Consider the following 27,767-nt stretch of genomic DNA (forward strand, 5'->3'; position numbering starts at 1 on the left):
GAAATCAATTCAGTGGGTTTTTTTTAGTTAAGCTCACAAAGAGCCTTGGTGAGCTTAAGAACACCCTAGTTCTACTCACTATATATTATGTTTAGGGGACGTTTGGTTCGTGTTTTTGGAAGACGATTCTCTGTTATCTCGGGCGTTAATTTTTTTTATTATTGTATTTGACAAAAATAGTAAAATAAATAAATATGGTAATATGTGATTATCTTGTAATTAGAATTTCATACTAGATGGATATTGCGTTGTCTATGGTAAGAGCGGAATTTTCTATTCCTACTTGAAGAGAATCACTCATTTTAAAAAATAAAATAAAATAAAAGATATCATTATTTTTTTAATCATATATTAAATTAAACGCTGTTATTCATAATTAGTATTGCGTTGTAACGGGACATATTACAGAAGAACAAAAAAATCTCATACAATATAACATATTTTCATAAAAAATTAAAACCAAATGACAAATAACATTTCATCTAAGAACATATCACTGAATCAATAAATTATTTATTCAAAGGAAAGGATAACTACAGTTCATTTCATCTAAGAACATATCACTGAATCAAAATTTAAATTATAAATATATTATTTATGATCTATTATTAAATTTTATACAATTTAATAATTAATCAATTAAATATTGATAAAACTATACTGTTAGTTTTTTAAATAGCTCAATAAGAGGCTGATATGTTTTTAAACTGCAACAGATGTATTATGTCAGCTTTTTAAATAAATTTATTGTCAATATAATCTCTTTTTAATTTTTTATTGAGAGTCCAAAATTGTTATTGTAGTTTTTGAAGTATTATTGACGATACAAGAGTCATCTCAATAAAAAATTAAAAAAAAAAATGCGAATGAGACATATGAAAGTGATGCCTTATAATTAAAAATATTTGGTCATATTTCAATGAGCTATGAATTCGACTTTCATATTTAAACTTTGTTTATATTTAAATACTAATAAATGTGTGGTTGAACAAAAATTGTGTTTAAGGATTTAACTGCATAAAAAGAACAAGATATTTATTGGATTTAAAATTAATTCGGCGAATCTTCCTTTGGTTATCTGATTCATTAAGAAAGACTGATTACTTAAAGTATTCAATTAAAAATCTTATAATTTGCAAGTTCGTCAAATGACTTGTATGGGATCAGATCATATGATTTGCTAGTCTGGATCCTCTGCATTACCTCACCATTTGAGTTTGAATCCGGACCAATGCGACCAAGCCTGTAATACACGGGACATACTTAAGATTCGTGTGAGTATGTAACGAGCGAGTGCGTATCCTCTAAGATATCTCATATTTTGCGTGACCGACGTGTTCGGTGCTTATTCGGGGGTGACATAGGGGCCAGTATTATTTGAGCTTTGAGATTCGCGCATAACGTATTGTAACGGTTGAGATTTTCCAAAAAGTCACACAAAATATGAGATATCTCAGAGGATGCGAATTCGTAATGAGCAGAGCCGATTCAGAATCAAATGGCGAGGTACCTTAGATAATATGAATTAAGGAGAGGTGTAGAGCCAGGGTCCAAATCCCCTAAAATAACTCAACTTTTGGGTTTTAGATAATTCGAACCATCGTTCGTGATCACCTCAAGATTCGGATTCGTTACTCGGGATGTGTGCACTTCACTTCAGATGGATCGTCGCGGATTAGAATCAAACGGTTCCAATCTAAAACTCAAAAATTGAGTTACTTCACTGGATCTGAATTCAGTGCGGGGAGGTTGAAGTCCATGTTCCCCAGGTACCTGAGGTGCAATTTTATTAAACGGACGGTTCAGATTAATTTGAGTCGGATCAACCTCAATATGGTATTATTGAAAAACTGTACAGGGAATTTGCTTTGAAATTAGTACTAAGTTAAAAGAACGGTCCAGATTTATCATCTACACCTCTCAGGTACTAACTGGGTGGGGTTGATACGAATTCGTATCCTCTGAGATATCTCAAACTTTGCGTGACTTTATGGAAAATCCCAAACGTTTAAATATGTTCTGCACGAATCTCGAAGTACACATAATACTGACCCCTACATCACCGCCGAATAGGAACCGGACATGTCGGTCATGCAAAAGTTGAGATATCTTAGAGGATACGCACTCGGTTGATACGATTTCGGGACGTTGGAACACGTATCCTCTACATTAACTCAAAAGGAGTCTTCTGAGTTAATGGATCTTGTCCGTTTGATATTATACGGAACCAATATGACCGTCTGATTTTAACACGTGGATCTTTAATATTAGTGCAGATCTAGTTCGCACGGATTTTAAAGTGAATTGGACGGTTTATATACATTAACTCAAAAGATTCTCGTTTGAGTTAATTCAGAGGATACGTGCTTGGAGGTTGGTAGGTGCACGCTACCTTCGTCAAACACTCTCCTTTTCGCTACTTCCAAACCAACACGCTACACCACCACCGTTTCATTAAAATTCAGACAGAGAAAGAGAAAGAGAAAGAGAGAGCGAGAGACAATTGAGAGGATGGAAGTTGGCTTCTCTCTGTACCGTACTTCCTTTGCTCCAATCTCAACTGGACTCCGGCGATCGTTCCACCACAGCACCGCCTACGCGCCACAACCGATAGTGAAAACCCATGGGCAGTGTAACTGGAGACGAACAGTCGTTTCAGCACTGGTGGGAGCGAATGGCACGGGAGGGCAGAAACCAAAGGCGACTGTGGGAGGCGTGGGCATGAGTGGCGGAACTGGAGGTGTCCCTACCACCAATTATGTGGTGCCGTTGGGCTCGGCCTCCAGTGGGATCACCAGACCTTTAGTCGAGATTTTGAGGGATTTGAACAAGCGCGTGCCTGATAACATTATCAACTCCGATCATGCCTCCGTTCCTTGGTAAGTTTACATCAATTTCTCCTCGATCTTTTCTATCCTTCTTGTTCTTTTTTTTTTTTTCCTATAATCATCCTCTTTCTAACTATTCTTTCTTTTCTGGAGAGAAATGCTTTGACTTTTTTTATTGAAATTTCTAATTTTGCCCTTCATTTGTTCTAAAAATATACTAGTTATTTTTCTCAAAAGTATTTCTGATTATACCTCCTTTCGTCCACAGTTGATTTATTAGCCGAATACATTGCTATAATTGTATCTATACTGGTTGACTTCTCACATTTTCATCACGCCTTATTTCTTTTAACAAGTTTTGATTTACACAAGCAAGTTTTGTAGGGGTTTGAACCCAACTCTGCAACTCATTTATTTGATTTACATATGCAAGTTCAACCTTTCCATTCAATTGAATATGGATATTGAGTTGTTAAGCTCATCGTTCAACTTACCTTTAAATTTAGCTTAGCTGTAGTTCTTATATTGCACAGTTTTTTTAATTCCTTTTTGACTATCTGTATGTCTGGTTACAATAAAGATTTGATTTATTTTCATAGAGTTGGAAAAATAAGTATCCCACGTTCGTTTCTGTTGGAACTTATTTCAAATAAGTATTTCTTAGTCATTAATAATTGGAACTTATTTTAAATTATGCAACAGGTTGTATTGTAGACTTGCTTAATTTGATGTTGTTTGATTCTGTAGGTATCATGCCAATAGGATGCTCAGTTTTTATGCCCCAGGTAAACCCCCACTCCTCCCCAATCAACCCACAGATCCCTTCAAGACTGAACAATTTGGCAATATTTATAGTCAAAACTTGAAAGTATGATTTGTTTAGTTAGTTAGATTCTTTCACATGTCTGAAGTATTACTCAACTAGTTGTCATACTGATTCTACATCATTTGGCTAGGTTTAGAATTGATGGCTAAATTGAGTCTTATTTGAGGTCAAGTTGCTCATTTGAGCATTTATTTTTATAATAAGTTTTAAGTTGAGGTTTATTGAGTTGAAATGTGGTTGAGTTTTGGGCTCGTTGCACAGTTGAAGGTTTATTAGGACTTTAAGTGAGCTAAATATATGCACTTATTCGTGGTTCTCTTGAAGCTTCAACCCTCAACTGGGTTGAAGTAAGGTACCTTTTATCCTTATTTGCAAACTGTACACTTTTGTTAATTGTTTGGTTTGGCCAATTATTTGCTGATATTGAATATCTTATTTCGAAGCAATTCTTGCTTCTATTCATGTTAGCCTTTTTGTCCTATGTTAATTATAGTGAATATCATAAATGGTCCTGAATTTTTTAGTTTCAAGCAATTATTGTGTTAGTTGCTTGAGTTTAAATTGCCTTCTTGGTTCATATAGTTGTACCAGGTGGTTCCTTGTCTTGGCATCAGAACCAATTGAAAAGGATATCTGAACAAGCACATGAACTTTACATGATTCTAACTTGAAGGGAAAAGAATCTTGAAAAAGAAGTCCTGTGAAGTTATTTGTGCTTCTATGTTGTTAAATCATCCGAAAATTATTTTTTAATTGAAAAAAGAAAACTTTTGAATTTGTATGTCTTAATTACCTATGGGAACTTTGAGGAGACTATTATGTAGTTTTCTCCCTAACATGTGATATTATTGAGAAGATTCTGATCTAGAGTTACAACACAATTACCATGAGCATTTAGTACATATATAAAAGGAGATTGGTGGTTTGACAGGGTGGTGTGGAGAAGTGCGTGACGTGATATTCTTGGATGGTGGCCTTGTCACAGTAATCTATCGTGTGGTTATCAGAGGAACTGATGGAGAGGTAATTTTTTTTTTTTTTTTTGCTTTCATTGATTAATTAGTCAAGGCGGATTTTCTGGTTTAGTCCTAAGTATCATCTGAATATAGTTTGTTAGTTGTTTTTACTGGAATTTTTTTTTTTTGTCTCTGCAAATCATAGAAATATCACCAAAAAAAAAAATACTGAGCACAAAATTTGTCCACTACACCCTGTATATCACCATTTGCAAAAGATATCCAAATTATCCCACTTCTGTCAATACTTCTTTCTACATAATGTGAGGGATGGAGAGCTAGTTTTGGTAATTTCTGATGAATTAGGAATTTGAATAAAGGTGAGTTTGAAAGCTTATCAGGGTTTCATGAGAGAATTTCTTTGTTTGTATGGGCACACAGGTTACTTTCAGATTTTGCATGTACAACACATCAAAGAATCCTTATTTATTTGAAGGGAATTTCTTGGTCGATGAGCGTTTGAACTTTAATTTCCTGCCGTCATTGACTACTTAATATACCTACGGCTTGGGCTGCATGTTCTGTAATAGCATACTTGTATGCTACTAGCAGCATCAGTTGCTACAATCTTGGCTCATCGTCATAATCTGAATTCCAAATTCCAATCCAAACCTAATGTCATGACCGATGCTTTCTGTGTCAAATGTTGTTAACTATGATACTTGTTACTAAAGATCAGTAGGCCAAAAATTGTAATGTACTAAATTAATTAATAAAAGCTTGAAGATGATTTTGCCTCTATTTTCTTAAACTAAAACAAATTTTAAGTATGAATTTTAACGGCACAGATCAAAGCAAGGTATTTGATCATTTTGGTTTGGGTTTGGAATTATGAGTGCTGAACCAAGATTTTGACAACTTGTGGTACTAAAAGTTCCGATACTTTGGGAGTTAGGACCATCATAATGCAATAGCAATTGCACAAGCAGGTTTTGTCAAGTTAACTTTTTTTAACACAATTAAAGAAATATGAGTGCTTTTATATAATTATCTGTGTTTAAAAAAAGGTACGTGTCACCAATATTATGCAACAATTATTTAAAAGAAAGACAATTAAATGAAAACATAGAATTTTGCAAAAGCATCTTATTTGCAAGAAGCCCCCAAAAATATCATACTTGCGAAATGCTCCTCTATTCTGAAGGAAAATTAGAAGCAAGTCATTGCTATTATAAGAATTATTATATTATCTAATTAGCATAGGAAAGCCAACCAAACAAATCCCATTCAGAGTCCTTGCTAAACAAAGAGCATTATTCAGAGACAGAAGTTCATGCCTCCGCTACCCTTTACCCTCTCTCTCCAATGACAGCAGCAATGCTGTCCAAATATGAGCAACTGTCTAGATTGTCCTGCATATACTTTTGTATACAACTTGATCATCACCAGTAGGGTTACAAACGGACCGGAACCATATCTGTATCCGCTTTTATTTTTCAGATACGGACACGAATCGGATATTAAACGGATACAGATAAGATATCCGTTTTTCAGTACTATTATTTATTAAAAAAATATATAAATATTATTAAAAATTACCGAAGTTCATAATATTTATCTAATTATAATGGTGAATAACATATTTTTTTCATAATATATGTTAAACTATATGGTTTATATCTATTATTTGGATATGGATAATTAAAATTTAAAACCATATCTGTATCTGCATGGATATTCGGATATCGTATTTCCGTATCTAATTGTCAGATACGGATCCGGATCCGGATTCGGGCGGATAATATCAGATCCGTTTGCACCCCTAATCAACAGTTCCACCTTCATTCTGTTCAAGCAACAGGGGTGCAGCCTCATATCTCCAGTTTTTGTTAGTCATTGGTTGGAAAGCTCGGTAACACATTATACCTAAATAAGCTCCTAAATACTTGTCACACGGAATTGCTATAAAATTGTCCTATTTGGCAAATTTGGATGACAAGGTAGATTTAGTGTTGATAGTGTTTGAATTTAGTGTTATTTATCTTTGTTATGAGAGTATTTTTGGAATTTGGACCATGCTAGTACCTATTCTAATTTCAAGATGTCATAGCAATTGATCCTAGCTAGTACTTTAAACTACGTTGTTGCGGTATTTTAACCATAGGAGTACTATTTCTATTTACTATGAAGTATGGTGGCATAACTCATTTATCATATTAGAAGAGTAGAGACTATCTTTTATGAAAAGATTAATATTATGTTATTTATATATGCATAGAAACTTGTTATTAATAATTTGGATTTTTCAAAACTTGAAAAGTTAGTTTTGAAAAAATATATCGGTCTTGTGGTTTTTCAGCATCTTATCATGCTAAAATATTAAATGCTAAATTAACCCCAGAAAACTAAGGGCTGCTAAACACTTCTTTAGAACCTTGCTTGTACTTTAAGATGTTGTAGCATTTGTTGTAATTTTTATGATTGTGATTGTTTCTTTTCTGGCCTACCCCAACTTGTTTGAGACTAAATGCTTGGTTGTTGTTGTTGAATTGAACCCAGCTAGTACTTGTTTAAGCCTTACATTATTTTATTAACAGTAAGAAATTAAGAATACATGTATGAATGCAGGCGCACAGAGACGCAACAGGAACAGCGTGCATAAAAGATGGGAGGGTAGACGAGGCAGTTACAGCAGCTGAAGAATCTGCATTTTGCAAAGCTTGTGCCCGATTTGGCTTTGGCTTATACCTCTATCACCATGCAGACTCCCCATAATATAAGTTTTATTTTGAACGTACCATTTGTGTATGAGGTAGCTCCAAAAGTAGATTTTTCCTTTCTTGAGAAATTTTGGATTGTTGTTGTTTCAAGGTAAAATTCTATATGAACATGGACCATCATTATTGGGAGTGTGTGGTCCTTTCTTTTTCTGTCTGAAATTATCTTCTGTCTTTTGTAAATATAGGCAAATATCTTCTCTCTTGTGCTATTGATCACCTATTTTTCTTGAGTTTATATTGGTCACTGTTGGATGCTTCTTCGTCTCTTTGATAAATGTTGATTCCCTTAAATTTGGGAAATGTATTGCCTGTTTGATTTTCACCACAAACGAACATAAATCTATCATTTTGTTTTTCTCTTCATTTTTTTTTTTTGATAAATTGTCACTGGGTTGCCCTTTACACAGTCAGCATGTTGACTTCCCATACTTTTAAATTGGTGAATTTTGGACTCTTATCAATCGCTCCACGTGCACAGCATATGATACATCAGCATTAGAAGCTCATTTAGAGCTTTATAAAGAAATGAACGAGCTTATGAACCTAGTTAGGTCTCAAGTAAGCTGGACATTCGTCGAGCTTAAAGTTTTGTAGCCCCCCTTCCTGAAAAATAATATCGAGCAAAACTTTGTCCCTGTTTTCTGAATGATATCTCTTTTGCGGCAATTATGATGAACCGCTTTATTTCTCATTCAATTCTCTTAGAAAATGCAAATTCTGGAACATGAACCAAATTAGACTCCTAGCAAATTAGGCGCTTCACGGTGTGCCCTTCCGTACCAGTACCCGTACTCCTAACCCAACAAAAATGCATAATCCAATTCAGATTTCCAACTATAATAACGAAATGTCTGCCAATAGCCCAACAAAAATTCCATTTAATATTGATGCCAATTGATTTGCATTACTTCACCGACCCCTCAAAGAAATGATTAAACAGAAGGGTTCCCGAAAAAGCTGGACCATGATGAACAACTGAAGAGTTTTCTTTGTTTCTGTGTTTTTTTTTTTTTTTTCATTTTCCCCTCGTCTTCCTTTTCTTATTGGAAAAGGAGAATATTATACACTAGACAGAACAAGCAGTCAGCTCACTGTCCAAAGCAACTAAAGTTCATAGCAACAAATAAACAATGAGTGTGTATGCATAAACTGTACTTCATATTTAATATGTTCATCTCAATCACAAGCACATTCTATACAAAAAGAGTCACAACACAGACTAAACATGGTTGGTTCCTATATGTAGAAGCATGGTAAAACAGCATTTGCAGTAACAGTATTTATGGTTTTCTCAATTTAAACATCAGATAACACTGATGTGTTGGACTTAGACTTGCTCAGAATTGTCAGGAGCAGGCTGATGGTAATTTCGCCGCCTCAGTTGCGAATCCTGTGTTGGCTGCTGAAGAAATATTTTTGTCGGATCATTTGGATCAACGTACCTGCAAATTATGCAATTATTGTTAATATGATGATTATATGACTCTTATTAGTACAACTGGTGTGTTACCATCATTGCCATTATAATAATGTGCCATTTCAATAACAATGGTAATGTCAAACTTTCACAAATTCTTCAAAAAATATGCATGAAAAAGTCAAAAGTTGCCACATTTACCTATTTTCTTGAAAAGATGCCAAAACTAAGACCCCCACCTACTATAGAAATAAGGAAGATAGAAGTACTTTGGTAATTGGAGACTACTGGGACAAAAATATAATTTGATACTTAACTGGGTATTGATGGAGACAACCGGGACAAAACTATAACAAATTTTGATACTTAATTGGGTGGGGCATACAAGAGGTTGTCACATCACTAAAATAGATAGGAAGCAGGAACTCACGCATGGCGCATCATGTCCTCAACAGGAGTTTGGGCAGCCTGTAAGGGGTCGGCCCGGGGAGCTGCAGCAGAGTTGATGGAATGCTGATTGTACTGTCTCACTGATTTAATCAGGTTCAGGAAAAGGGGCACAAAGGTGCCACAGCCCCCTTCCTTGAACAATATCTTGAATTTGTGAGTAGAGGCCACCGCTATCTGCTGCTCATTCTGTACCACCTGTTGTATCATTTTGATGCCACATGTTAGAGGATTCAGTACCTGGACGTCAATCACTACGTGCTGTAATGAGCCTCACCAGCAGAGACTAGTACTGGTTAACATGTTGCTTTACTAAGATTCTTTTCTGCTTGTCAAATTGAAAGAAAAAAAAGGGGGCAAAAAGGTAAAACTTACAGGTTCCACAAAACCAGAAATGTTGTTGCAGGCAAATATCGGCTGGTTGAACTTCTCACCGTGTACATACAACTGTAATTAAAAAAAAAAAATTGTAATGCATCCAAGCCTTTTAAGAATCTTCTAGATAAAATATGACTAGCAATTACTACAAAACAACAAAATTACAGTGTGCACAGTTTTGCTTCTCATAATGCATCAACAGACTATATTAATTTATTAACATTTCAAGTGTGTATAAAATTTTTATTCAGTAGAAAGAGACATATATGAAGACCAGTAAAAAGAAGCTAGTGATGGTACCTCTTCTATTGCAAGTACGTGCAAAAACTATGATAAGTAGCACAACCAAATGGAATAGGCCAAATTAATTGAACTTGATTTTTTTTATTTTTTTGCAAATACTATTTAACAACATAAAGAAGCAGAAAGGTTCCTCACTTTTTATTATTCACAAGAATAATAATATCACAAATATCAGGTCCCTGCATTCTAGGAAAGTTATTTTATTTGTTATTCCATAATTGCGCACAACCTATACCATAAGAGACTTCAAAATTAGTTTCTATATAAGATGGGCATTTTGCAAATTATAAAAGGGAGGAATTCTTCTGCAGATCCTTGATTATCTTATAGTAATTTTTTTCTTCTGAAATTTATTATTCTCATACCAAAGGCATATCAAATGCGACGAAGCCATCAACTGGTTTTCTTGAGACGAACACCATGCGTATGTTAGACAAGTATATTGTCCCCTTAGTTTTCACGTTTCCCGGCCTACAAATAAGAGGAAGATAATATTTAGTAGATATTTAGACCTGAAAAGAAAGCATTTAACAGTAAACATGGTTTCAACTTGCAAAGTCTGGACAATTCAGCTATAATTTCAATCACAATGATCAGCACAGAAATGACATTGGACTCGTAAAATTGGCCACACATTGATGTGCATCATCATTGAGCTCAAAAGTAGCCTTATTATAGAAAACAAACAACCCCAAGTAAATTGGAATCACTGTAATCCCAATACACACTGGTACCACTAGGTACATTTCCTTTGCACACTTTGACCAAATACACTCAGTCAGAGGATGAATGGAAGTTCTTATCAGTTTTCTGTTTAAAATTAACAAGGCCAACAAATGTAAAGTCCTTAAAAATGAGTCCGGATCCATCATGCACCTATTTTGTTGATTGCTGATATTTCTTTACAGGCAAAATTCTGGTTGATGTCAGAACGTGGAATTTTACTATAGAATAAGAACAAATCAGATCATGAGTTCAGATTTTAATGAGCACCAAAATGTAGTAATTTCCAAATTTAAATATCATGGAAATTTTTATTTACAAAATCAAGAGTTGCTAACATTTGCTACTACAAATTCGAGCAGACAATACGATTTCATTCATAGATATTATCTTTTTGTGAATTAATCGTGTAAATTTTCAAAGAAATGAAGTATAATACCTCCGTATTGATAAACAACAAACTCATATGTAATTGAGCTCAACGGAAGTTCAAAGATGCTTTCATTTTAGCTTATTATTAGTAACAGATCAATACATTCACTTAAGTTCATAAAAAGTCGGATAAAACCAGAAAATCGAGGGAAATGGAAAACGAACCCAGGAATCTTATCGACTTGAAATTCGACTCCGTCACGAGCTAGCACGAACATCTCTCCGACAAACGCCACTGGCATCCCGTTTCCATACAATTGTGGATTCAACGCCATTTTTCTCTCAATTAATGAAAGCTTAATTCAATTAAATCTTTTCCCCTTTTTTCTGTTAAGTCTTAATTCTTCTCTCTGCTCGCTCCCATCAAAGACCCAATGGCGAACCGACTTGATCGTTCTAATTGTTTAATATTCTTTTAATATTCTGTTACATTTTTTCAATAATCAAATATGTAGCGGGTTATAAGGCTGCTTAAATCATAAGCGTCTTTCCAGATAATGACTCGTTATATACGAATTTGTTTATAAACAATTTATCTGGTTTATTCAGTCTTTATCTTGGGTTGGTTCGGGGAGAATTCAGAGGGTTCGCGAACCGCGAGTTCGCGACGAAGGCAGGAGCCGGTTCGTCTCCAGTTTTGGGTTGTTCCACCTCTCTCTGTATTTCTGACGAGTTCAAAATTGGGTTGGTCTGGTAAAGAAGATCCGAGTCCGGATTTGATGAACACTGGAGACGATTGAAATACTGAACTGAGTCCGTTTCAAGGAATTGTTTGCAGACTTGACGTCGTTGACGAGGTGCTTGAGAGTTGAAACTTGCGACGGAAGGATTTAAATCAGGTTATACATCTCGAATTCTCGACTCTCGAGTGATTGAAATTGAATGCTTATTTAGCTATAGGGGTCTGTTTTGAGATTCGTGTCAATTTAAAACTGAAGACTCGATCTTATTGTACTAGTATTGCACTGGATCCGAATTTATACAGATATCTCTCTATACGGGGAGTTCAATCCAGTGTGGTAGTACCGGGTAGAATGAGAACGGCATCAGACGAATTGAATGCTTATTGCACTGGATCCGAATTTATACAGATATCTTCTCTTATCTCTCGATAACCTCGTCTCATTCCTCTATATTCTCTCAACATTACTCTTTCTTATCTGTTTCTATATTTTCTTTTTCTTTCCTTCACCGCGATATTCTCACTGCACGTCTGCACGGGTAACCATCTCGCTCATCTTGCTAATGACGGTTCGTCGGACCTATCGAGTAGATGTTGTACCTCATCTGATTCTTCTCCAGATCGATGGCTTCCTAGCTTTCGACAACGACATTCATTCTCATCTCCGAGGATACTCTTCTAGTTCTTGCCAATGTGCACTACAGCAAAAAATATTATCTGCAACCGGTATTAGCGACAGGCAATATTTCCGGTCTCTGAAAGTCTTTTTTTCCCAAAAAAAAAAAAAAAAAAAAAAAATCCAAAAATTATTGGCAACCATACGAAAAAACCTCCAAAATTGGGCGCCAGACCAAAATCCTCCCGCGTGTTGATCTCCCAAAACCCTGTCTAAGGTCAAAATTCTCACGCCGACCCAAATTTTTTTGCTGGGATGCACAAAAACCTAATCGCCGTTCTGCCCCGACCCTTCTCAATGAGAAAAAACCTAATCGCCCAACCCTATGGCCCCGTTCGGCAACACATGGTGGATTAAATAATAATTCGTGTTAAGAAGGGATTGTTCGGTAAGCTAAAGGAATGGGCGAAGGATTAAGATAGCTAAAGGAAGCTAAAGGAAGGGGGGAGGTGTCTTAAGGAACGGGCAGGGGATTAAGATCCGGACAAAAGGAGATTAAAGGAGGTTGTCTTAATCCGCGCTAAGGAATCGGTGTTCGGCAAAATTAAGTGGCTAAGAAAGCTAAAGGAGGCTCTTAAAGGAGGCTCTTAAGGAGGCCCTAGCCGAACGGGGCCTATACGATCCCTCTGCAGTCCGCACCATCCCCACCCATCTCTCTCTCGCTCTGTCGCCTCAGACCGGTGCCAGCACAGACGCACCATCTCTCTCGGTGTCTCGCTCTCTTGCCTCAGACCGCGACCTAGCACAGATGCGCCCCCTCAGCCTCAACTCCGCGTGGCGTCGGCGCAAGGACTGGAAGGAGAGACGGCTACCTGATCCGTACAAGCTTCAGTCCCAGGTTTATACAATTTCTTCTCTCTTGTAGTTTATTATATTTGTGAATTATTAAGTAGAGGTTTCAATTTTGTAGTTTACCGGTATCGTGCCTGGAAAGCGGAAAGTTTAGATGTAGTAAATATTGACAGTGAACTCACTTACGAATTTCTGATGTATTGATGACACTAAACTTTAAGGCTTTGTTAGATTGTTGTTGTTCTTTTTTTGTGAAATACCATTGCTATTGCTATAATTTTTTTTGCTTATATCATTTTTGTGATCTCGCACTGGAGGTGTGTTATTGCTACTGATCAATTTGGCTTTTAGTTTTTTTGCTATATAATTTCATTGTTTGGATTGAAGCACTGGTAAATTGGTGATATGCGCTACATACAAATCTTACAGCTGAGGTTGTAGTATTTAGTTTATAAAATGTGACCTCCTTTTGGCATCATAGACTTCAATTCTGAACTTGAGCATTTTAGTTAATTATTTGATACTTGTTTTTTTTATCAATAGGGGAAGCTTCAGCCTCCAAGCAAGAGGAGGTGAAACGCCTTCCTGGTGGCAAGATAAAGAAAAAGGTTTGTTATACTGCTATTTATATTATATATGGTTTTGTGGGCATGTCTGTATATAAATGATTCAGGAATTTTCTTTATATATTATGGATTGTAGGAGACCAAAGAGGGTCTTGAGCTTTTGAATTAGTGACATTGCAAAAGCTGGGTATACTGGCAAGGTTTGTTTACCTTCCGATTATCTCTAGGAAATATATCATTTCGGATTAATTGATGGAATGTTCTTTATGTTGTCTTTAGTTATGTACTGTATTTTTATTGTCAATTTCTTAAATAAGACTACAAGGTCTAAGTATTATCATTGTTAATTGTTGGATGTTAATTGTTGAATTAAATCTCTATGACTATGGTTAAGAACTGGTGTTCTTTGTACCTCTTTTTTTTATGCTTAGCTACTGTTGTGACAAAACCAGTATTTTTGTTGAATTAAAGTATTAAGCTATTTTGAATTATTTGTAGAACTAATTTTTTTCTATTGTCTTTACTGCAGTTTTACACATGCATCTATGAGTTTCTTCCAATTTTATGTACTTGTCAGTTTCTACACAAGGTTCTGATTTGACTGACAATTTTACCCTTTTCTGACAGTCCATCTTTGAAAATTGATTGTGGTCAATTGAATACATAGAATGTTTGGTTCTTTATATGAAAATGATTGTTAGGTCATAAATTGTATGCTAAAAAATTCTCAAAAATTGTAAAGGTCCAGAACTCAGTGGAATCCACAGTTTTGTGAAGGTTAGATTTGTACGAACTCACAATTATTGTGCAGTTTTCTTCTTTGTTGGCTGAGGTTTCAATAATTACTTGAAAATCCTTAAGAATTCCAATAAATAGAAAGTTTTATACTGGAGTACATATCAGGTCATTTCATAACTATGTATGCAATTTGAGGTCATTCCATGACCTGTAGCTAGGTATAAAATTCTAATTTTATTGGAACTGTTTTTTGGAAGTGGTATTTGCACCGATATAATGAAACCGTATCGAGTTAGAAATTTATAATTTTTTTTGCATGAATGACCTTGTACTTGTTTCTATTTATATGTTTATCTAGGAATAACTTGTAATTTTGACTTGTATTAATGTAGGTATATGATGTGATGTAATCCTTAACAATGTCGGTCGTGACTTGTGCGTGAGGTGTCAATGATAGTAAGAACAGAAAGACTTGAGAATTTTGAGAAAATTGTATTAATGTAGGTATAATTCTGTGGTCCTTTGAATTTGTTAATAAAATTAAGTCTCATATTGTGTGGGCATGACCGGTTCTGTTATTTCAAAGCTCAGGTATTCTTGAAGCTACTGTTGTGACAAAACCAGAAAATGTAATTTTGTTACTAAATTGGGAGGTTTAGATGAGTGAAAGACTGTAATTTTGAGATTTTGTTTCAATTTACTTCCTAATCAAATATGCAGGGTTATTTTTTGCTTTTTTATTTTATGACTTGAGAATTTTGAGGAAATTGTAATTAATACTATGGCAAAATTAAAATTGTTGTGTTGATATTTGAATTAATGTGGAATTAATATGTAAAATTTATATTACCTAAATGCGACATTTGAATTAGTGATGCACTCTATAATATAGTTAATACCTATATTCTGCAAAAAAAAAAGAAGTAACGGCGACCAGATTTTGGGTATCAATGACCGGTCCATGATCGCAGATACTCTTTCATGATGTCAGCAAGAAAAAACAGCGTCAAAAAAAAAATTGGTCGCAGAAAAAGAATCAGCGATCGGATGACGTCATTCAGCTACCGGTGACGTCATCAGAAGAGTATTTGCGATAATGCTTTCAGCGACCGGAGTATCAGAGACTGGAATCAGCTTTCTGCGACCGGAGTAACTATCAGCGACCGGCGACGTGACTATCAGAGACCGGAAAACCGGTCTCTGAAAGTCTTTTATGCTGTAGTGGTGAACTGGAGATTATGTTTGATCTTAATCCAACGTTAAGCATATATGTAATATAATTATGAATTGTTTACTGTCATATAAGATTGTCACAATTAAAGTGATCTAATATAAAATTAAGATATTAGACAATCTATGTATTCAATAGGATGTGGTCCATAAATGTATAGAACAATTTAGGCAAAGATCAAATCATTGATGGACTGATTCTGAGATTTGCAAATACTGAAAAATGCTTTCAGAACCCTGAGTGCGGACGCACTCAATACTTAGCCAATTTTTGGAAACTTCAGGACAACACAGGAAAAAGTCCGAGCCTAGTGCGGACGCACTCAAGACTTAGGAGTTTTTTCTGAAGTTCAGCGCAGTAAAAAGTTTGAGCCTAGTGCAGACGCACTGGACCCCAGTGCGGACGCACTCAGGACTTAGGCAAAATTCAGGACTGAAAGAAAAACAGTTATTTAGAAGTGTCTCAACCCAGTGTGGCCCAGTGCAGGCGCACTCGCAGTGCCAGATGTGTAAAACTATATAATGATGAGTCCTAAGACACAAGATAACCAACTCAACTTAGAATTATGAAGAGAGGTTATTTTATACTGAATTTTGAGTGCCTTCTCCATTCTTCTACCATCAAAGAATTGAGAGGAGAAATCCATTAGAAATTTGGAGATGATTTCTCAAGGGCAAATCTTGTTGCTTTGGAAGACTTAATCCACGATTCAACCAAAAGAGCGAGAGGAAAATCTTGGCATCAAGAGTCTTGTCTCGCTCTCACGAAGATGGTTGTTGCTCCACCATAGACTTTGGATATTCTATGGCAAACGACATGGAATCAGGTATTGTATTCCGCACTAAAGATTATGTTTTGAGTCTCTTTGGCATAGGACGGTCCTTAGTTAAGGTGGGGATTGTTTCTTCTTTCTCAGAGTGTAAGTGTTTGATCCCTAGATGAAATGTAAATGTTTGATCTCTAGATAAAGCGTAATTGTTTGGCCTTTATGATTCCCAACATATTAATGAATGTCAACACGTCTGTCAGTGTGAATAGGAGCTCAATAAATGTGAATGCTCAACATATTTTAGAAATGTGAATAAAAGTTTGTTTCCTTATCTTTATGTGAGAACAGTGCCTTTAGTTTCTTGGTTCATGCTGGCTTCCACTTTGAGTGCCACATACTAGGGGTGAGTAAATCGCTCATAACTTGTGAGCCGCTCATAACTCGCTCATTAAAAGCTCGTTTAAACTCGCTCATTAAAAGCTCGTTTAAACTCGCTCATTAAAAGCTCGTTTAAACTCGCTCATTTATCCGCTCATTAACAACTCGCTCATTTACTTAATGAGCGAGCATGAGCATGACCCAACTCGCTCATTAAGAATTTACCACATATAATCCCTGCCACATTTAATCTTATGTAATTATGTGTAACATCAACATTGTCTCATTAAGATTGATAGATAGTGAGCACAATGTAACATTTAATCCTGTGTAATATAGTGAGCACAATGTAACATTTAATCCTGTGTAATATACTAATATTCATAGTTTCATATTCATTTTTTTTTTGTAAATTGGCAGAACCAAAACCTCCGCCTAAAACCCAAAACAAGTAATAGTCATAACAACTCACTCATTTAAATGAATTATGACAATTTGTTGGATTTTGTTATGATGACTCTTAACAAATTTTGTTATGATGACTCTTAACAAATTTTGTTATGTGTGGGCACACTATATAATTTTGTTATGAGTCATAAGTCATAACTCGTGAGCCGCTCATAACTCGCTCATTAAAAGCTCGCTCATTTACAACTCGCTCATTTATCCGCTCATTTAAACTCGCTCATTTACTTAATGAGCGAGCATGAGCATACCCTAACTCGCTCATTAATCACCCCTACCACATACTCTCCATGGGCAGTCAGCTAATCTAGGCAGCGTTGTCTAGTACTCTAGTTTCATCTCCAAGTGCGGTGTCAGTCTGGTTTTGGTTGCATGTTTCAGGTTTTTACTCTTGTTTTTCATTAAATCTCTGTTAGGTGGAAATAAAAATTTGACCCATCAATCAACTAATATGGGCAGTGCATAAGTTGTATCTTCCCAGGTACCTAATTAACTCAACACAATTGAAACGGACGGCCCAGATTTACTTTGAGACAGTGTCTATTCAGGATGGCGCAGGGACCAATATTATTTGTGCTTAGAAATTAGTGACAAGTTAAAAGGAATAATCCTGGACCGTTCGTTTTAATTGTACTCAGTCAGGTAACCTGAGGGATGTGACTTCAATAAGGCGCGCACTAATAACTAGAAGGTTTTCTAATCTCAAAGCTCAATAATACTGCCCCTGCGGTAGCCTGAATCTCAAAGCGATGAGATTTAATCTCAAACTGTAAAATGAGGCCCATCCTCTACAGTATCGGAGAGGAGTTGAATCTGAGTGAAGTCAGAGATAACAATATTAAAACTTAGCTAAATTTTGTCAAAGTTCATTGTTATGAATTGGCCACTTCAGTTTAATTTATCTTTCCATAGTCATTAATTTTTTTATTTGTTTCAAATCAAGTCACTGATTTATAATTTTTGATCCAAAATACAACAGACTATATATACTCATTCGTTATTTTTTTGGCCAAAAATTAATAAATATAAAATGATATGAGATGGATGAGCATATTTTGTTAGAATTTTGAATGGAATATGTATATTTCGTTAGTTTTCAAATTGAAAAATTACAAAATAACTTAGTTGAAACAAATAAAAAATTCAATAACTATAATTAGAAAGACAAATTAAACTTAAGTGACCAATTTATGATAAAGAACTAGGGGTGTCAATGGTACCTTTTTAGCCGTTTACCCGACCCGTATCGTATTCGATAAGGCGGGTATGGGTAAGATTTTTTTTTCGTTAGCTTATTGGGTATGGGTAAGATTTTTTTTTCGTTAAATAAATGGATAAATGTATGAGTAATGACTATTTCGTACCCGTTACCCTATAGGATAATTATAAAATCCAAATATATATTCAATTCAATTTCCAACTCACTTAAATGTATATTTAATTCAATTTCCAACCCACTTAAATGTATATTCGTGTTTTTGAATTTTTATTCTTTATAAAAAATAATTTAGTTGGAATCAGGGTTCTAAATAGCTAGCTATAGCTACGCTATAGCTCTTCCAGACCATAAACGCTAAGCTATGAGATAAAATTGCGCTAACTCAGCTACGACCGCTATAGTTATAATAGCTGACCGCTATTACCGCTATATGAGACCCGCTATAGCTACCGCTATGCTACATGGTTTTTTTTTTTTTTTTGCAATTTATATGGACTTCTGTACTTCTATTCTTATTTCTAATGCTACATGGTTTTCTGATAAGTATACTAAACCAAACTATATGCTTCTATTTTTATTTGTAATTTATTCTATCATTCTATATTGAGAAATATTCAAATACTAATTCTTCATTTTGATTACTCTTTTTATAGTATTCATTTGTAAAATTATTATCGTTCGTTTCAATTGAAAGCTGATTTTGATTATTATTATAATTATAAAATGTTTAAATATGTATATTGACTTCATTTACCTTATAAAATTAATTGCTCTTTGTCTATTATAATATGTAATATCATGAAGTATAAACTATTATGTAATGTTACTTTTTAGATTTTTTTTCCCTTCTAATTTGCGTAATTGATAAAAAGTATAGACTTAAATTAGTTGTTACATCAATTCTCTAATATTGATTATGCTGATAATTAGTAGAAATATAGAATATAAAGTTTGAAAAGGGAAAATCGCTATGTGTGATAGCTTCCGCTATAGCTACGCTATTCGCAATAGCTTTTTTTTTTTGTCTCCTCGCCATGCCGCTATAATCGCTATTTAGAACCTTGGTTGGAATTGATTGCACATTTATTTTATTTTTTTATTAGAAATGCAATTATATATGTGTTAAAATGAATGAGTTTTTGATATTTAATTTGTAAAATATAATAAAACTAATTATTATACTAGTATTATCCGTTATTCACCCGCTACCGTTTTGTTACCCGATAATATTAACGGGTAAAGATAGGGTAGGATAAGATCAATTTTTAATGGGTATGGATAGGGTATGAGTAAGGTCAATTTTAATGGGTATGGATATGAAAATGTCTCCACCCGACCTGTACCGTACTCATTGACACCCCTATAAAGAACAAAGTTAACTAACCTCGGATAAAAATTTACCCTTGAAACTAATTAGAAAATAAGATTGCAATTTATTCACGCTCCAAATCATCCCCGACCACAATACAAAGTACTCATACATTACTTGGTACAGAAACTGAGAAATAGCAAAGGCAAACTGACGAAACCATCAACCAAACATAAACAGCACACTCTTAAATCTTATTTAATCATGCATACTAATCGGGGAAGATATATGATATGATGATCCATGATCACTGAAGCCTGGGGCTATCAGCCTGAACCAGCTTGAGCTGGATGCCACCAATGGTAACATCGCCACCAGATGGCAGGATCGTGACAACCAGCTTCTCGGCATCCTCTGCTTCAATGTCCTCCAACACTGCGGTGAGACCGAGCTTCAGGCTCGTCTTTCCCTTGTGCTTTTCCACTCCATTGTTCCCTTCTTTTGTTGCCTTGTGAGGCAGCTTCACAAAACTTCCCACAAATTCACCGAAATCCGGGCCTGCCAGATCACCGTAAGGTGCAGCCACAAACACATCGAACCTTGCGGGACCGTGCGATTTGACCTCGATGTCTTGGATTTGGAGCACCTCAACCTTCTCATCCTTGTCCTTCTTCTTGCGGTTTGTCTTAGGGCGGGGCACCATGACACGCAACGGGGTTGAACCGAGCTCACGTGGCTTCGTACCAAAATCGCTGATGCGTACCAGGTTCAGGTCTTGTTTGCGCTTCGTCTCTTTGGTCTTCTGTACCCTGAGGCTTCCCATCCAGGGAATCGGCACTTCCTCATACGTGTACCGCAGCTTCGTCGGGGTCAGACTGTCCTTCACCTACAAATTACAAATAAACAAACGTCCGATCTGCATTTAGATTCGTGCATACATCGGAACCCCCCTATAAAAGTTTGTAGTTTTTATAGAAAGGCAACATTTTGCTCCCTCATAACATACAATGGACCAATGATAAATGCGGAGCTGGTAAATCTATCTACTACAATAATTGATAACGATCCAAATATTATCAAAGACGCTACAGGGCTAGGGCCCATAAATTGAAACGAATAGTGAAATCATTCCTGGTTATAATTGTATTTCTTGTAAGTTATAACTGAGATACAGTTCTTCATGCTACTACATAATATATTGCACACCACTAATAATGGTTAAATGTTGCTTTTATTATCTGGCTTTTGTACCGTTAGTAATAGATTTAGACTTTCAAATTATGGAGATCAAACAGAAATAGAGTCAATTATGTAATATTTTCATGTTGCAAATAAAGGTTAATTTTACACTGTTTATAATATTTTACTCTAAATTATATATAATATAAGTTACAAATACAATAATAATTGCCCCACCTATTCCTTGAAGGGACTCTACCTCAAGCTCTGATTGTAAAGATATAGTCATATAGTCATCACTAACCATTACTACGTTAGTGTACGTATTCAGGCAACTCTGAACGCGTATCCTCTCATGTATGTGTAAGGTGCGCTCGACTACTTTACAACTTCAGATTAACTCAAAAACGGTACCTATTCGGAATGGTCAGGGAGCCAGTATTATTTGTGTTTGAGATAATTTGTTTAAAGTTAAAAGAACTATCCGAATTCACTAATTCTTAAAAATTCCCTTCTACGTATGATACCAAGGAGGATCTGAATTAGGCAACCCTAACAGTTCACTGAAATTCTATTTTTTTTCAGCCACACTTTCATATAATTCTACTTTAAATAAAACGAAGGAGGATTCTTTTAGAGTAAATTAAGCAAGTACTAAGAATATAAACTCACTACGGAATCTTTGATATTCATATAAATTTGAGAAATGGCAAGTTCATTCGATTGACTTAGATCTACCTGACGATCGAACTATAATGTATATATGTATGTATTTATGTATTTATGTATGTATGTCGCATTTTATTTTAGAGTACCATTCTTTTAGAGGACGTCACCGCAAAGGGTCCTGAAATATTAGTCTGGTTGTACCGAAAATAAAATTTAGTGTTAGTGTGTGTGTGTGTGCGTGTGTATCATTTTTTACCTTGACTTGAACAATTCGTTCATTCTCATCATAGAAGATGAATGTCGCATCAAGCCAGTCGGGCTCATTGAACTCAACCCGATTACCTCTGAAGTTCCTGTAGAGGTGCCATAAGCGATCCACATTAGCGTGCAGGCTGTAAAACACACAGTCCCTCGCCGCCGTTGCGAAATTGCCCATGTCCGTGTGAGGTGCCTCTGTGGGCCCCACAAACTGGTGGATGCCGTTGTGGATGGCCTCGAGGCCGCCGCTTCCCTTGTTTGAATCTGGCTCGCCGGCTCTCAGGGGGTCCCCCATGAACAGCTCAGGCAGCTGCAGGCTGTTCTTGATAGTCGATCGCAAGTAACTCATGTTCATTTGCACTAGTTCATCATCACTAGACGCGTTCGACCCGCTAGTATTTTTATATCCGTACCTGTAATCTAAAATTTTGTTGTAGTGATCCAAGTTCCTGCTCATAATTAATTCAAAATAAAATTAATGTTAGTCTTTAAATTATTAATTAATCAATTAATTAATTAATTATGATTAGTCAAGCTTGTTTGGTGAAATTAACATGATTGTATATATACCTTTTTTCATTGTAGAGGGGAGAGTTTTGATCGGAGGTGAAGATCTCTGGAATTTTCATTCCCTCCTTCACGTCGAAGTTCCAATACGGCAGCGTGAATGTGTCATCGTCTATCAGCTTACCAAGAATCCGCTCAAAGAAATGCAGGTAGTACCGGTGCCATGGCAAGAAGAGCCAGCTGTAGTGCATTTGAAGCGCTACACCTCCTACACCTCCTACACCTTCGTAACCGACCTGATCATAGGCACCGTTGCAGTATGCGCAATGCACAAGTGCCTGCTGGTAGAAGTTCCAGGGGTGCTTTTCTGGCAGCTCCTTCATTTTTCTCACCGCCTCCGTGTATTTTTTCATGTAATCAGGATCCTCCTTCACCTCGTGGGCCGGTCGCCTTACGCGCAGAGGCGTGCGTGGGAAGTCATAGTCAACAGGTTTGGTGGGCAGCTCCGCCATGCTGTATGGTGGGCAGCATTTGTCTTCGCCCGGGGGAGCGCCCTGGGTGGCGATGTGGCATTTCGACAGGTCTGGCGGAGCCACCGGATTAGCCATTGCTGGAAGGATGACTCCCCCGGGAGTTAGGACACTGGCAGCTGCAGCAGCACCACCAAGACCGAGCAACACATCGCGCCGGTCCATGGAAAATCTGTTGGCAGGACCATTGTTGTTGGAACTTGTGCTTGCACGTGGTGGTACGAGACGGACCCGGCGTTCGCGTAGGCGACGCTCTCTCTGGACAGGGCATGCAGAGGTGACCATGTTGGCCATGAAACCAACACGACAGGTGGCCATTTTCAGTTTTATGTTACTTCCAGAAAAAAGGAAATTGTATACGTACGTACGTATGAATGTTTTGATATTATATGGAAATGTAAGAAGGATATGAGAGGAGAAAATGGAGAACGATTGAGGATACACTACACAAGCACACAACCTAATCAGTGAATCAGAGTAGGTGAGCTTGGGTTTTGAGTTGATTTCTAGTAGGGTTTATATAGAATTGTACCGACGAAAGATTAGTAGATTCGGATAAAATGACTGAGATTTCGGACAGAATTTGCTGTTCCGTTTGAAATATGGAGAAATACTGAAATCTCAACTTCTTTATGTTCCCTTTTCGGATTTGTCCCTAGTCTCTCCCTTTCATTTGAGTGAATTCATGCCGAAATTTTTATTAATATCCAAAAAAAAAAAAAAAAAAAAAAACTTGTCAATTTTTGGGACATTTCGAAAACTACTCAAACCGATAAAAATTTTACAGGTTACATCCCAAAACAGGCAAATTTTGTACAGGTTTCGGTCAAAAATAATAACAGTCCAATGCCATTTGAAACCTGCAAAAAAAATTTGTAGCTTGAGAAACCTGTAAAAATTTTACAGATTTCGTCCCAAAACAGACAAATTTTGTACAGGTTTTTCAGCTAGAGTAGAAACAGGTTGTTTCTGGCCGAAATAGGACCTGAAACAGCTGTGCAGAAAAGTGGATAGTTTGGCCAGAGCCAAAACATCTTATTCCTAGATGAAACTGAGGCAGAAAACAGTTTTTTTAACTATACTAATTCTGGCTAAGTGAAAATCGTGGAGAAAACTTCTACAGATCCAAATAAAAACTAAATAACAAAACTAAATAAAAATATTATTAATACAAGTAGCAATTTTTTTTATTAATACTAGTTTGAGACAAAACCTGTCAATAATACAGTAAGAAAGAAAGAAAAAAATTTACGAATTGATAACATCCACTTACTAGCAAACTATACTTGTATCTGATACCGTGAGACTTATTATTTAAACGAGTGCAAGTTCTGATTTATTTTATGTAGAAGTAACAAAACTAAATAACAATAAATAAACACGACTTTGAGATGTATTGTATGATATATCTGTTGAAGATGTCCCAAAACCTATAAAAAATTTACAGGTTTCTTCGACCGCAAATTTTTTTTGTAGGTTTCAAATGATATTGAACCAGTATTATTTTTGATGAAAAATAGATCTCTAACCGATAAATTTTTTACCAATTTAGGTAGTTTTCGAAATGTCCCAACAACGTGGGTAGTTTTTGATTTATTTATTTTTGATATTAATAAAAATTTCGGGATTCCATGAATATACCTCTCAATTTTCTCCTCTAAAATTCATAATATCATATTTATTCTTTTAAACTCAAATTTACTCATTTAAATATCTTTTCTATTAAAACTTATTTAAATTTATGAAATTCTTATTTTACCCTTCATTAAAAAATTCGGAAAAATTTATGTATTCTAATTGGTTAATTTCCAAAGACAAATATGTAATTTATTTACTTCTAACACTTACACAAGCATATACATAATTGTCACTTTGTAAGCGTCAAAAGTAGAGAATAACTTATTTTCCCTCAGAAACCGCTTAATTAGAAGACTGACATTGTTCTAAAACACGCTACATAGTTTTTATTTATTTTTTATGAAGTAAATTGGGTAGTTCATAAATTTAAAATAAGTTTTACTAGAATAGATATTAAAATGAGTAAATTTGTGTATTTTTGAAGTTTAAAAAGATAAACATGATATTATGAATTTTTGGGAAGAAATACTTAGTTTTTAGTTTTCGATGAGTAAACATAAAATTTCCCTTTTCCTTTTTATATCTACCGAATTGTGGGAGGAAAAAATTTCTGCATTGCTTTTACTGAGTAGAATATTCTCAATGTAACGTTATTTTACCTATCTAAACATTAGTATAAAGAATTCTGAAGCGAATAAAAGTATATCCAGATATATTTTTATTTAGAGATTATGTTTAACAATTCGCTATTTTTCAATGGTTCAAAATTATTTGAAAATAATAATTTTGTACTATTTTAATAAATATCAAAAGTTTTAAAAAAATATAAAATTTGATCACTAAGCATATTTTAATAAGAATATCATGTTGAACAGTTTGGATTGACTTTTGAATTTTAAAATCGAAAAATAACTTATAAAAATATGGTGTTAAGATGTGTCACCGTAAAATAATGTAATTGGATCCCCTCTCTCTCTCTCTCTCTATCTATCTATTTATATATAGAGAGAGAGAGAGAGGGGAAGAGAGACTAGTGTCAAAATGTTTGTTCCTAGGCTGTAGAACAAACGCTTCGATTTTTACATTTTCAAAATCCAAATAGTTAATTCAAACCGTTCAACGTTCGATCTATATTAAAATGTATGTAGAGACCAAATTTTATATTTTTGAAAACTTTTTACTATTTATTAAGTCAGTTTTAAAATTATTATTTCCAATGATCCAGAAATTTTTCATTGTTTATTAAAATCAACAATTTTAAAATTGATTTAATAAATAGAAAAAATATGAAAAATGTAAAATTTGATCCCAATAACATTTTAATATAGAGATCACATCTAACGGTTTGGATCGATTATTTGTGTTATACTAAATGCACCGCTAATCACTACAAAAACTGAAAATAAATACAATGAAAAGTAAATAGATGAGTTTAGAGAAATTTGACACTCGGGGTAATAACGGAGTTCGACAAAACAAAGGCCTACGTCTCCGGGGAGTCGCAACCTCTTCTGGGTGCGCCTTTCTATACCCAACGAGAAAGATTTGCAATTTGTGAACCGATGAGCCCTTACAACCAAAGGAAGTCACACGACCAACTAGAGATAAGAGCCGGCGAGCCCTTACAACCAAGGAAAGTCACACGGACAACTCAAGAAGAGAACGAAGTCTCTAAAACAATGTTCGCAAGAGAAACACTCAAAAACTCACTCTAACCTAATCTAACTCAATATTAGTGAAGTAGATTTGAGGTTGTTTGAAGGATATTGATGTTTTAACCTCTCACAACAATAGAGGAACTCAAGCTCACAAAGATCTGGCTTTTTGAAATTTGGGGCGGCTAAGTTCAAGTGAGGAAGAGACCCCACAACTCTATTTATAGAGACAGCTCCAGAAATAGCAATTTGACTTAAAACATTACAATATTTTAGTTCAAAATACGATTTAGGGTTTTCAATTTTTTGTGAGCTCAGTAAAACGTTATGTAACGTTTTGCACTGTAAAAACTTGATTAAAAATAGGAATTTATGAAGTTTGAAAATTTAATTAAAACGTTATAACTTTTTCACAAACGTTATAAATTTTTAAAACGTTATAACTTTTTCACAGATATTTTTCACAAAAGTTATAACTTTTTCACAAACATTATAACTTTTTGATTCCTTCTGAGTTTGACCAAGTTGTTCCACAGCATTTTCTTACAAGTATAATCGTTATAACGTTTTACAAACATTACCAATGTTTGTATCCTGTTGAAACAACATCAAAAATACTTTACCAAATTTATAATTTTACAATTTAAATTATTGATAAATGTCTTCATGACTTCTTCAGTTCAAGCAATCTGCATTGCAATTTCAACTGGCTTGAACCTGCATAATTCTAAAATAGAAAAAAATCATAAAATTCAATAATTGTACGTTTTGCAAATTAGTCAAATAGACGAAAAAAATTGTTGTAAGATACAACAGTTTGGACTTTGAAAATCAGAATACCAATTAGTTACACCACAACTCCAAAATAAACATTTTGACATTAGCTTCTCTCTCTCTCTATATATATATTTATATAGGATTTGGCTACGGTGCTATGGTTTGCATAGAGGGCTACGGTACTACGGATTAATATTCGAGTTTTTAAAATTTTAAAGGTCGATCCGAACCGTTCATCTTGTTCTCCATATTAATATGTGTTTGGAGATCAAATTTTACATTTTTTGGAAAAAATTTACTATTTTTTTAGATTTATTGAATATTACTGTTTTTTATGGTCCAAATTTGTCTGAAAATCCGGGTCATGTAGCCTCGTTCTTTTTTTATCTTCAATTATTTTTATCTTCTTTCTTTTTTTTAAGTGAAACATCAAGGTCCATTTAAGGACCATCTTGCAAAGACACGTCATAGCCTCATAGGCACGTGATTTATTTATTTTAGCAGTGTGATTAAATTTTAGAGTAATGATTTCCGTAAGGAGTAGGTAGAAGTCTTCCTACTTCTGTTTGGCACTAAATGCACTATCATGTTGATAGCGCAGCACATGCAAATTGCTTCTGTACTGTGGAAATGTTGGTTCTCCACTTCACAAGCAAGTAGGCGACAAATGCACGCAGTTTGCAAAAACAAAGAAATAAT

At 35.1% G+C, this 27,767-nt stretch overlaps 3 protein-coding genes and 1 long non-coding RNA gene across 4 annotated transcripts; 2 read left to right on the forward strand and 2 right to left on the reverse strand.

Annotated features, from left to right (window-relative positions):
- Positions 1–2,390: 2,390 nt before the first annotated feature.
- Positions 2,391–7,642, forward strand: LOC144569356 (DNA repair RAD52-like protein 2, chloroplastic). The gene is made up of 4 exons (XM_078319660.1): positions 2,391–2,879; positions 3,576–3,613; positions 4,586–4,677; positions 7,239–7,642. The coding sequence occupies exons 1-4, from the start codon at positions 2,512–2,514 to the stop codon at positions 7,383–7,385; spliced, it is 645 nt and encodes a 214-aa protein (XP_078175786.1). The 5' UTR covers positions 2,391–2,511; the 3' UTR covers positions 7,386–7,642.
- Positions 7,643–8,482: 840 nt separating this feature from the next.
- LOC144569557 (uncharacterized) lies at positions 8,483–11,519 on the reverse strand. Its single transcript, XM_078319956.1, has 5 exons — positions 11,256–11,519; positions 10,301–10,406; positions 9,630–9,701; positions 9,238–9,452; positions 8,483–8,832 (listed from the first exon to the last, which is right to left on the reverse strand). Exons 1-5 carry the CDS (start codon positions 11,363–11,365, stop codon positions 8,718–8,720), a joined length of 618 nt encoding a protein of 205 aa, XP_078176082.1. The 5' UTR covers positions 11,366–11,519; the 3' UTR covers positions 8,483–8,717.
- A 1,306-nt stretch (positions 11,520–12,825) lies between these two features.
- Positions 12,826–15,282, forward strand: LOC144569574 (uncharacterized). The gene is made up of 3 exons (XR_013516092.1): positions 12,826–13,286; positions 13,784–13,848; positions 13,943–15,282. It is a non-coding gene; the product is annotated as an uncharacterized LOC144569574 (long non-coding RNA).
- Positions 15,283–20,028: 4,746 nt separating this feature from the next.
- Positions 20,029–23,521, reverse strand: LOC144569529 (polyphenol oxidase, chloroplastic-like). Its single transcript, XM_078319911.1, has 3 exons — positions 22,592–23,521; positions 22,020–22,470; positions 20,029–20,801 (listed from the first exon to the last, which is right to left on the reverse strand). Exons 1-3 carry the CDS (start codon positions 23,374–23,376, stop codon positions 20,223–20,225), a joined length of 1,815 nt encoding a protein of 604 aa, XP_078176037.1. The 5' UTR covers positions 23,377–23,521; the 3' UTR covers positions 20,029–20,222.
- Between the last annotated feature and the right edge of the window lie 4,246 nt (positions 23,522–27,767).

The sequence above is a fragment of the Carex rostrata genome, chromosome 18 (assembly GCF_964058835.1).
Source record: "Carex rostrata chromosome 18, lpCarRost1.2, whole genome shotgun sequence".
In the NCBI taxonomy this organism is placed as follows: domain Eukaryota; kingdom Viridiplantae; phylum Streptophyta; class Magnoliopsida; order Poales; family Cyperaceae; genus Carex; species Carex rostrata.

Excerpts from the sequence above, each read along its gene's own strand:
- LOC144569356 (XM_078319660.1), top strand. The coding sequence starts at position 2,512 with ATGGAAGTTGGCTTCTCTCTGTACCGTACTTCCTTTGCTCCAATCTCA. Across the intron at positions 3,614-4,585 it reads GCTCAGTTTTTATGCCCCAG|GGTGGTGTGGAGAAGTGCGT; the intron begins GTAAACCCCCAC and ends GTGGTTTGACAG. Across the intron at positions 4,678-7,238 it reads TCAGAGGAACTGATGGAGAG|GCGCACAGAGACGCAACAGG; the intron begins GTAATTTTTTTT and ends GTATGAATGCAG.
- LOC144569557 (XM_078319956.1), bottom strand. The coding sequence starts at position 11,365 with ATGGCGTTGAATCCACAATTGTATGGAAACGGGATGCCAGTGGCGTTT. Across the intron at positions 9,702-10,300 it reads TCGCATTTGATATGCCTTTG|TTGTATGTACACGGTGAGAA; the intron begins GTATGAGAATAA and ends TTTTAATTACAG. Across the intron at positions 9,453-9,629 it reads TTTCTGGTTTTGTGGAACCT|GTGGTACAGAATGAGCAGCA; the intron begins GTAAGTTTTACC and ends ATGATACAACAG.
- LOC144569529 (XM_078319911.1), bottom strand. The coding sequence starts at position 23,376 with ATGGCCACCTGTCGTGTTGGTTTCATGGCCAACATGGTCACCTCTGCA. Across the intron at positions 22,471-22,591 it reads CCCCTCTACAATGAAAAAAG|GAACTTGGATCACTACAACA; the intron begins GTATATATACAA and ends AATTATGAGCAG. Across the intron at positions 20,802-22,019 it reads AACGAATTGTTCAAGTCAAG|GTGAAGGACAGTCTGACCCC; the intron begins GTAAAAAATGAT and ends TGTAATTTGTAG.